Consider the following 10,532-nt stretch of genomic DNA (forward strand, 5'->3'; position numbering starts at 1 on the left):
CCACATGATGTCTGGGTTTCTCTTTGGCAGTTAAATTCTATGGCTATTCAGAAAAATGAGATAAGGTTGATAGAAAGTGAGAAAGAGAAAGACAAAAATCACAGCAAACCTATCCAGTTATGCTGTGATCATCCTCAGAAGGCTAAGGAAGGCTCCTCCTGCCTTTTATTTACCACCCAGAATGTGAGTACAAACGAAGAGGTGTGGCACTGTAGGAATAATCAAGATAATATCTCCAAGTGCAAAAACTGGTTCAAAAAACATATTGACTTTAGGGTACTTCCCATGGCCCCATAACAGACTAGAGAATCTCAGCTGGAATGTGGTTGTGATGCAATTAGGGATGAGGCATAAATGAGTAATAACTGCTTCACTTTGCACTTACTATTTGTCAGGCACTTGTACTTAAGCGCTTTTCATTTCTCAACTCATTAATCCTCAAAACAATCCTTTGAGAGAGGTATCAATATCATTATCACACAATTGTATAAATGGAGAAACTAAGGCCCAGAAAAGATGTGTAACTTAACCCGTTCTCACCACAAGAGAATGGTGGTATAGGTTTAATCCCAAGCCATCTGCTTCTAATGATTATGCTTAAACGTTTCACCATCTTGCATCCCTTTGGTAGTAAAGTCACAAAACAGGACATTTACATCTCCTAAAATATTTATTTTTATCTTTTACATCCTGAACAGAGAGATTATTTTTTATGTCCAAAATATATGTGGGTCTGCTTAGCGGTGCCAAGTCGGACGGTTTTTCACAAGTAGAAAACAAGTACATTTTTCATTAACATGCTTACATTAATGACAAAAAATTAAGAAAAATATGTCTAAATAAAACATATGTGCTCTCCATACGTGGACCAGGAATTTTGTACTTTTGCTTTATCTGAATCCATTACTATAACTGTCCCTCCCCAGTTCTTGTCACCAGTAACATTCACCACTTCACCAAATACATAAATTAAGACTTAATGAGCGCTAATTATGAGCCTCGCCTTTTAAAATCAACCAAAAAACCCTTTTTACTCACTTGACTCTATGAGTGGACTAACTTAAGTTTAAAATGTTCTCCCTATCCTTTGTGGTAAATAAGTGATCCAGACCAGTAATAGGCTACTGACTATCCCTCCAGGCACATAGAACATGCCTGCGAGCTTGATCTGACAAGATAGTTATTACCTTTAGAGGGGCAGGGATGTCACTAACCTTAAAGACGAATTCTTTTTCTATAAAACACTTTCTCATTTTGGGATCTGAATACACTTTTTCCAAGTAACACTGCCAGACTCCAGATTGTGTGACTTATTGCCAGTGGTACAGTGTATTAACTAATACAGTTACCCCACTTTTAATAGGTGGTTAAACTATAAAAATTACTTTGTAAAAGAAAAATTTACGTAGTAGCGAACGTAGGTATCTGCAAGGACTTTCCCCACTACCTCCTTTAGCAAATTTTACAAATAAATAAAGACACCATACCAACTCAGCGTGAATATAATTGACTGGATTAGCGATCCTAACGACCCCTGCAGTACCTAAGCGGGATTGGGAACACACGCGTCCCAGAGTAAGCACAAAACAATTTCGCAGACCAAAGTACAATACTTTGTTTTTTTTTTTCTTTTTTTTCCTTGCGTTATGCGGGCCTCTCACTGTTGTGGCATCTCCCACTGTGGAGCACAGGCTCCGGACGTGCAGGCCCAGCGGCCATGGCTCACGGGCCCAGCCACTCCGCGGCATGTGGGATCCTCCCGGACTGGGGCACGAACCCGTGTCCCCTGCATCGGCAGGCGGACTCCCAACCACTGCGCCACCAGGGAGGCCCCAAAGTACAATACTTTTTAACATCTCCAAGCAATGAAAAAATAAGAGAATCACAGCTCCTTACAAGCGAAAAGTAGGAAGCCCTGAAAAGGGCCTTTTGTTAACGTAACAAACACAAAACTGAACACTAGCCGCCAAAACCATAAAGGGTGCGTCCCTGGCGCTTGAGCGCGTAGACCACATCCATGGCGGTAACGGTCTTGCGCTTGGCGTGCTCGGTGTAAGTGACAGCGTCCCGAATCACGTTCTCCAAGAACACCTTCAGCACCCCGCGAGTCTCCTCGTATATGAGGCCGGAGATGCGCTTGACACCACCACGCCTGGCCAAACGCCGAATGGCTGGCTTAGTGATGCCCTGGATATTGTCGCGCAGCACCTTGCGGTGGCGCTTGGCGCCCCCCTTTCCGAGACCCTTCCCGCCTTTCCCACGACCCGACATAACGTGCACTTGCTGAAGCTCAACAAAACTTTAGCTTCCACGGATCGCGAATGCAAGCTTTTACACGTCCGGTAGCGGACCGAACTGAGAACCTGAAGGCGGGAAGTCCCTCCCTAAGCGGGGGAGGGGAATTTGACAAAAAAAAAGAGGCCTTCTCTGTTCCTTTGTACTGTTTCACACTGTGGTAACTTATTTTGTTACCATGTTTTAAGGCTTTAACAATTGCTTTTGAATGCGCACGCAAAACATTAGTGTTGTGGAAAAGGGCAAAACTCGTTATCTCACCACACAGAGATCACTGCTGGTAGCTAATTTGGTATTTTGTTGAATAGATAAAAGCACATATTCTTTCAAAGAAAATGTATGCAATGCTGCATATGCCCTTTTAAAACCTCTTTACACTGGTGTATTTAACTCAATTTCCCTTGAGTTTTTAATAACAAGTTATTAATGTCTGCTTATTATTCCTTCCCATGAATTCTCCATAGCACAGTTTTAAACAATTCCCTAGCAATTCCTTAATCAGCCAGATTTTTAAAATAATTCTTTTCTCCACCAATGAAATGCCTTTAACATCATACTTGGAGCTATTACTAAAATTGTATTCTGTTCTATATACTGTGGTTTCCAAAATCTATTTGTTACATTCAGAATTAACTTGGGGATAGATGATTTTCTTTTGTCTGGTTGATCAAGTGGTCAGCAAGCAAGATTTATAGATTTATTTGCCAGTGATAAAGTACCCTCTTTAATTTCTGTAATGTACTGGGGACACTAGTTCTTCCTATTGTGTTTCCATTAAAATGTTTTAAACATTGTAACTTGTTTCAAGAAAAAAACGCCTTTGGGTTTTTCAGAGGCACCAGGCATTCCTGCACATAGGAAAGGTATAATCATTTCAAAGAGAACTGAAGAGGTGAAGGAAAAATTTTAAAATTTCCAACTCTTTTCTCTTACAAGAGAAAGGACTCAGGTTTATTTTTCAAAGTGTTCTTGTTTACTCCATGACTAAAAGCCATCTAATCCCTTTAACAATGCTTATCATTTTACAGTTACATATGGGAGGTGGTGGAGCAAGGTGGGGTACATTGAAAGGAGAGGGAACTAGGTGAGAAACTAGAAAATGGAACAACCTACATTGTGCTGTCTCGTAACTCTTAAGTCATCAAGTACTGTCAGCACTCGATCTTAAAATTACCCCAGCTTCCAACTATTAAGGTTGAGATTTTAATAATGCATAAGATTATGGGCCCGTTGCAGCTTAGGGAGGAAGCACTCAAGACACACTGGCTGCGAATTCGGCCTCCTTGTCAACTAATACCTTCGACTTCTGAATCCTCCAGGAGTAATTCCTTACTTCAATTTCATAGGCAGTAAGTAGCCAAGTAGCTTATTGGATAGGACCCAGAAACTAGGTAGCTTATCGGGATAGGATTCAGAGATAAGATTAAAGAAAACCCCAGGAGTTATTGCGATGCTCTGGCTACTTGCAGTGCAATGAGTTATCTTCAAATACTTCTGCAAACCGAAGGATACGTGCATTATTAGTTCTTCACTAAGTACACGAAATCTACTTATAATAGTGAAAGGTAACTGTAACGAACATGCAAAAATGCATGAGAATCAAGGTTCCCCCCAAAACCTACAAACTTTTAATCTAAAGCTATACTTACACATTCAAGAAAACATGAAACATTTCAAAAGAGACCTAACAACGGACAAGCTCTTTTTTGGAAAGTGTAGGTGGCTCTGAAAAGAGCCATTGAGTGTGAGAAACTGATCAACCGCTCTGCAATCAGTGACTCACTTGGAGCTGGTGTACTTGGTGACAGCCTTGGTGCCCTCAGACACGGCGTGCTTGGCCAGCTCGCCGGGCAGCAGCAGGCGCACGGCCGTCTGGATCTCCCTGGAGGTGATGGTCGAGCGCTTGTTGTAATGCGCCAAGCGGGACGCCTCGCCCGCGATGCGTTCGAAAATGTCGTTAACGAACGAATTCATGATGCCCATGGCTTTAGACGAGATACCTGTGTCCGGGTGGACCTGCTTCAGCACCTTGTACACGTACACAGAGTAGCTTTCCTTGCGGCTGCGCTTGCGCTTCTTACCATCTTTTTTCTGAGCCTTGGTCACCGCCTTCTTAGAACCCTTCTTCGGGGCAGGAGTGGACTTGGCAAACTCAGGCATGGCGAAGAAACGCGATACAAGGGATAAACGAAAAATCAGGACACCAACAGGTACCTCTTTAACAACAAGGCTTTATGCAAATGAGGTGCAGTATAGGTTTCTAGTGATTGGTGATTCTTCTCCAGTGCAGTCATAGCTCAGTTTTGCCCAATCAAGGTAGGCATCCTGCATAGTCGCGTTTCCATTGGTCTAAGTGAAAGTAAAATGTTAGCCAATCGTATAGCTTTCTTTTCGCGCCCAGCAGGGGCTATAAAAGGTGCGTTTTAAAGTTTTTGTGTCAGTTATCTTTGGAAGCGTCGGTTGATGTTGAGATATGTCTGGGCGAGGCAAGCAGGGGGGCAAGGCTCGCGCCAAGGCTAAGACCCGCTCTTCGCGGGCTGGGCTCCAATTCCCCGTGGGCCGAGTGCACCGGCTGCTCCGCAAAGGCAATTACGCCGAAAGGGTCGGGGCCGGCGCTCCGGTGTACTTGGCGGCGGTGCTGGAGTACCTGACGGCAGAGATCCTGGAGCTGGCGGGTAACGCGGCCCGCGACAACAAGAAGACGCGTATCATCCCGCGTCACCTGCAGCTGGCTATCCGTAACGACGAGGAGCTTAACAAGCTGTTGGGTAAAGTCACCATCGCGCAGGGCGGCGTCCTGCCCAACATCCAGGCTGTGCTGCTGCCCAAGAAGACCGAGAGCCACCACAAGGCCAAGTAGGGACCAAGTTTGGAAGCAACAAAAGGCTCTTTTCAGAGCCACTTCTATCATCATAAAAAAGGTGACACGCCTTGATACATTTTTAACTTGTTCTGTGAAGTACAATACTGTTAGTCTCCAGTTAGGCTTCAGTCCTAGGGTATTCTCGTCTCTCGTGTTCCATATTTCAGAGCTGCTACTTAGGAGTCGTTGTCAACAAAATTGATATTTGTGTTAGACTAATTTCAAAGTCAAGCTGCAAGGTTATTGACTCATACCTGTTTAGGTCCATATGTGGGACTTAGGTAAGTGGCATAAGTGAGTTTTTACGAAGCCAAAACATCTGTTGGAGGGGCCCCGAAGTGAATAATATTTTGTGAATAATACTCATTTGGGGTGTCAGTAGAAAGACAGTAAATCCTGCATCTTAAAAAATTTGCTTTTAGACTTTTAAAATGCTACGATACCCAGTCGTTACTTTGGCTTGTTTTCAACAAATATCACGCACTTGGATACCATGCATTAAGAATACAATGTTAATGAGACGCCGCCGGTCCTAAAGAAAATCTAATGGGGAGAAACAAAAGTAAATAAAGAACAATGTAGCAAGATAAGTAAGCTCAGAATATAAGGGGAGCAAAGAGGAGTAAGATCTGTGAGAGGTAACACTTGGTCTGAGGATTAAAGGAAGTCGGGAAATAGAGGAAAGTGTAGGGATTCCAGCAGAAAATGAGCGTCACTAAATTCATGGCTTGTGGTATGTGCAGGCAAATGACAAAAAGTTCGATACTGGCAAATAAGGCAGAGTGGTCACAAGAGAGGAAGAGCCAGAGGGATCTCTAGGCCAGTCCTTTGGTTTCAAATGCTTTATATATACTAATGACTTCCAAATCTATATCCATCCCAGACTTATCTCAAGTTCAGACATACACATACATCTACTTTCTGATATTCTTGTGGATCTCCGGGAAATTCAAAATGTATATCCCAGACTGAACATCATCATCACTACTTTCCCAGTGAATCTTATCTTAGTACTTGGCATCACCATCTACCCATTAGCATAAGCCAAAATGGTCTGGTGTCTTGAGTATTCATTTTTGTGAGCCATTACTATAGCAAAAATCCAAGTTCCTTGTATGGAATGATGAAATTATGTTGAAATTCCAGAAAAGTTTAGGTAGAAGGATAACACTACCGGAGTTCAGCACATAGTTTAGAGACATGGAATATTTGTATCCACATAATTAGAAATGTACACATAACTAGGACTGCTCATTTCCCCTGAATAAATCTTCAAATGAGGACTGAAAGATTACTTGGGGAAGCAATATACTGACTGCATATATTCAGGGGAGGGTGCCCTACCCAGCCAGCAGAAAGAGCCATCTCTGTTGTGGGCCCCTCTTAATATCTCAGTTCCCCAAGCCAGAAGGCCCTGTTTACACACTCAAGAATACCAATCTGATTGATTAGAAATTGGCCTTAGATATGCCCGGGGCGGGGGTGGGGGACGACTGCTTCCCATCAAATCTTTTTTCCCATAGGAAGGCTGATTCCTGGGAGGGGACACTCAATTACTTTTTGCTTAAGGTGTTAATCCAAGTAGAAAGCATTAGATAATTTTAACTTGGTAAAATATTAGCATCACCCTAAATCCCATGTGGAAATGATAGGTCCTACATTTCACAAGCCCCCTCAGAAAAGGAATGGGCATGATTACATCTAACAGTCTAATCGTAGCAGTAGTGTTTCCTAAGAGAGAAATTAGGAATGTAAGGAAGATCTAACCACTTGTTTTACTAAGTTGGGAGATAGAAATAACACATACACCTGGGTACTTAAATCACAATGTATAAAGTTCACCCGTCTCCCACAAGGAAAGCTAGTAGCAATAATTAGCAGGGAAACAGTCCTTTTTCAGTGTGCATGTAGGCGGCTCTGAAAAGAGCCTTTTGGGGTGGATGGGAGACCTTCAGGCTCACGCCCTCTCCCCGCGGATACGGCGAGCAAGCTGGATGTCCTTGGGCATGATGGTGACGCGCTTGGCGTGGATAGCACACAAGTTGGTGTCCTCGAAGAGCCCCACCAGGTAGGCCTCGCACGCCTCCTGCAGCGCCATCACGGCCGAGCTCTGGAAGCGCAGATCGGCCTTGAAGTCCTGCGCGATCTCGCGCACCAGGCGCTGGAACGGCAGCTTGCGGATCAGCAGCTCCGTGGACTTCTGGTAGCGGCGGATCTCGCGCAGGGCCACCGTGCCGGGCCGGTAGCGGTGCGGCTTCTTCACGCCGCCCGTGGCCGGCGCGCTCTTGCGGGCCGCCTTGGTGGCCAGCTGCTTACGCGGCGCCTTGCCGCCGGTGGACTTGCGAGCGGTCTGCTTAGTGCGAGCCATGACTAGATGCTTCAGCGAGCATAAAGGCGCCCCCTAGCCACCTATTTATAGCGAGAGTCACAAGCTGATTGGACAAAAGGAGACCAGGACTATCCAACCGGTAACCGGATTGGTTAGGACTCGAAAATTTTATTTGTTGTTCCCCCAATCCTCCGATAGTGTCAGTTATCTGTGACCTCAATTTTTTTCATTTTTCCTGTAAAGTTGTTTGCTCTGTAACAGCAATTTCCAGTAGAAATAAATACAAGCTACATAAGAAACAGAAACTTTTCTAGCAACATTAGAACAAAATAAAAACAGAAGAAATTATTTTTAATAGTATTCTGTTTAACCCCATATATCTAAAATATTCATTTCAACATGTAATCAATATAATTGTTAGATATTTCACATTTTTTTTATTTTGCACTGTTTGAAATCCAGTGTGTATATTACATGTCCACTACTTTGTTCAAACTAGCCACATATCCAGTGATCAGTGGCCACAATTGGTTAATAGCAGCGCTGTACCATCACCCCTCAGCTTTCCTTCAAACACGAATTTTAAGAACTTTAAAATTTTTTTCAGTACGTACAATCTGGTTTGCATGTGAGGAATTAAAGGGTTAATAACTTCATAGGGAAACTCATCCTTACATGAACTTCTTTTCATTGTTAGTTAATATAAAACAATTCCATTGCAGCACAATTTATATTTCTGTTTTAGGAATGTAATTCCTTTGTTTTTAAAGAATCTAATTCCCCACCAGTAACCTATGTTTCCTGCAAGCTACACACCTCTTGAGTTTGCATCTTACATCCAATAGTTCCTTAGCAACTGGCAGAACCTTAGGAGAGTCTCCTTGCCTGGCATCTGATACATCTGATCCTCCCCCTCCCCCCAGGGCCTAGAAATTTCCAAGGCAAGCTATTTTTTTTTTTAAGGAAAAAATGATCTAATCCCATCAGTACAGGGTCTTTTAACAATAAAAAGACTAAGAAAACGGCATTTTAAACTAGAATTTAGCATTTTTATCCTGAAACGAATGATCATCGACTTATAGACACCTGTTTGTATGGATGGGTGCAAGGGAGCTTGGAAAATACTTGAGAACCCAATAATAAACAATGACTATAATTGTCAGGCACCTCAGCTAACTTTTCCAATAAGAAGCCTGAGTATTTAAATTTTCCTTAATCAGCAATGTAAAAGGTAATGTACACTGATGTGAAATTAGGTCTTTCTCAGAAATCTTACAGCTCCAAAAATGGCCTGACCTAAGATACAGGCTTGGTTTGATCCCTGAACACTCAGGATGTCTAGAACCCAGAAAACAAGTGTCTTAAAACTGCCACAGAAAGACACATTGACCTTCCACCAGAAGTTTGTGTTTTCCAGAGGCTCATGATGGGTAGAGGTGAAGGTGACAATACTTAAGAATGACTCACTCCACATAACCCCTCAAATCTGCCAATGCTGATGAATCAGTTTATAGGTTATTTCACACACTTTAACATGGAGTGTAAATCACTTCCTAACACAAGTTTTGAGGTTGGTATAATTCACCTATAATGGTCTTAAGTATTATCTAGAGTATAAGCTTTATAAACCTAGTGCTCAGTTCTTCCCAAAAAACTGTAGGTGGCTCTGAAAAGAGCCTTTGGTTTGAGAAGCTTGAGCTGCATTAAACTAATCCAGACTTCTATTTGCCTTTTGCCTTGTGGTGGCTCTCGGTCTTCTTGGGCAGCAGCACAGCCTGGATATTGGGCAGAACGCCGCCCTGCGCGATGGTGACTTTGCCCAGCAGCTTGTTGAGCTCCTCGTCGTTGCGGATGGCCAGCTGCAGGTGGCGCGGGATGATACGCGTCTTCTTGTTGTCGCGGGCCGCGTTGCCCGCCAGCTCCAGGATCTCAGCCGTCAGGTACTCCAGCACCGCCGCAAGGTACACCGGCGCGCCGGCCCCGACCCGCTCGGCGTAGTTGCCCTTACGGAGCAGGCGGTGCACTCGGCCCACGGGAAACTGAAGCCCGGCCCGCGAAGAGCGAGTCTTAGCCTTGGCGCGAGCCTTGCCCCCTTGTTTGCCTCGCCCGGACATGGTTTGGAATCAACAACCACTATCAAAGATAAGCAAAAACTTAAAAACGCATATTTTATAGGCCCTGCTAGGCGCGAAAAGGAAGCTATACGATTGGCTAACATTTTACTTTCATTTAGGCCAATGGAAACGCGACTATGCAGGATGCCTACCTTGATTGGGCAAAACTGATCTATGACGTCATTGGAGAAAAATCACCAATCACCAGAAACCTTTATCCCACCTCATTTGCATAAACCCTTGTTGTTAAAAAAGTGCCTTTTACTTCCCTGGTCCTTTGTTTCATTTCGATCGCAGTACTTCAGCATGCCTGAGCCTGCCAAGTTCACTCCTGCCCGGAAGAAGGGTTCTAAGAAGGCGGTGACCAAGGCCCAGAAAAAAGATGGTAAGAAGCGCAAGCGCAGCCGCAAGGAAAGCTACTCCGTGTACGTGTACAAGGTGCTGAAGCAGGTCCACCCGGACACCGGTATCTCGTCTAAAGCCATGGGCATCATGAATTCGTTCGTTAACGACATTTTCGAACGCATCGCGGGCGAGGCGTCCCGCTTGGCGCATTACAACAAGCGCTCGACCATCACCTCCAGGGAGATCCAGACGGCCGTGCGCCTGCTGCTGCCCGGCGAGCTGGCCAAGCACGCCGTGTCTGAGGGCACCAAGGCTGTCACCAAGTATACCAGCTCCAAGTAAATGTGTTTATAGGCGTTACCAAACCCAAAGGCTCTTTTCAGAGCTACTTAACACTTCTCATGAAAGAGCTGGGGCGCCTTGCCTGTCATTTCCGTGTGGGGGAGGAGGGGAGGTGGCGGGGAGAGAGGAGGTGTCTTTGCTGGATTTGGGTAATATTTGAAGAGGTGACGTTTAACCCAAATTTGGTGTTTATCTGACAAATGTTCAGACAAGGAAGTGCATTTTGGCGAGCACTTCTGGTGTC

The 10,532-nt window shown here is 44.3% G+C and overlaps 3 protein-coding genes and 2 pseudogenes across 3 annotated transcripts; 2 read left to right on the top strand and 3 right to left on the bottom strand.

The window, feature by feature from the left end:
* Nucleotides 1-1,955: 1,955 nt before the first annotated feature.
* On the bottom strand, nucleotides 1,956-7,526 carry LOC103071433 (histone H4-like). Its single transcript, XM_007449246.1, has 2 exons — nucleotides 7,198-7,526; nucleotides 1,956-2,299 (listed from the first exon to the last, which is right to left on the bottom strand). The coding sequence occupies exons 1-2, from the start codon at nucleotides 7,524-7,526 to the stop codon at nucleotides 1,960-1,962; spliced, it is 669 nt and encodes a 222-aa protein (XP_007449308.1). The 3' UTR covers nucleotides 1,956-1,959.
* LOC103071163 (histone H2B type 1-L pseudogene) lies at nucleotides 4,075-4,455 on the bottom strand (annotated as a pseudogene).
* On the top strand, nucleotides 4,769-5,155 carry LOC103070885 (histone H2A type 1-H). The gene has a single exon (XM_007449244.1). It carries the CDS (start codon nucleotides 4,769-4,771, stop codon nucleotides 5,153-5,155), a length of 387 nt encoding a protein of 128 aa, XP_007449306.1.
* Nucleotides 7,527-9,150: 1,624 nt separating the features above from the next.
* Nucleotides 9,151-9,603, bottom strand: H2AC13 (H2A clustered histone 13). The gene has a single exon (XM_007449243.1). It carries the CDS (start codon nucleotides 9,599-9,601, stop codon nucleotides 9,209-9,211), a length of 393 nt encoding a protein of 130 aa, XP_007449305.1. The 5' UTR covers nucleotides 9,602-9,603; the 3' UTR covers nucleotides 9,151-9,208.
* Nucleotides 9,604-9,907: 304 nt separating this feature from the next.
* Nucleotides 9,908-10,288, top strand: LOC103070340 (histone H2B type 1 pseudogene; annotated as a pseudogene).
* The last annotated feature ends 244 nt before the right edge of the window (nucleotides 10,289-10,532 follow it).

Source organism: Lipotes vexillifer, unplaced genomic scaffold (genome assembly GCF_000442215.2).
Source record: "Lipotes vexillifer unplaced genomic scaffold, Lipotes_vexillifer_v1.1 scaffold657, whole genome shotgun sequence".
Classification (NCBI taxonomy): Eukaryota; Metazoa; Chordata; class Mammalia; order Artiodactyla; family Lipotidae; genus Lipotes; species Lipotes vexillifer.

Excerpts from the sequence above, each read along its gene's own strand:
- LOC103070885 (XM_007449244.1), top strand. The coding sequence starts at position 4,769 with ATGTCTGGGCGAGGCAAGCAGGGGGGCAAGGCTCGCGCCAAGGCTAAG.
- LOC103071433 (XM_007449246.1), bottom strand. The coding sequence starts at position 7,526 with ATGGCTCGCACTAAGCAGACCGCTCGCAAGTCCACCGGCGGCAAGGCG. Across the intron at positions 2,300-7,197 it reads CTCTTCGAGGACACCAACTT|TTTTGTTGAGCTTCAGCAAG; the intron begins GTGTGCTATCCA and ends TGGAAGCTAAAG.
- H2AC13 (XM_007449243.1), bottom strand. The coding sequence starts at position 9,601 with ATGTCCGGGCGAGGCAAACAAGGGGGCAAGGCTCGCGCCAAGGCTAAG.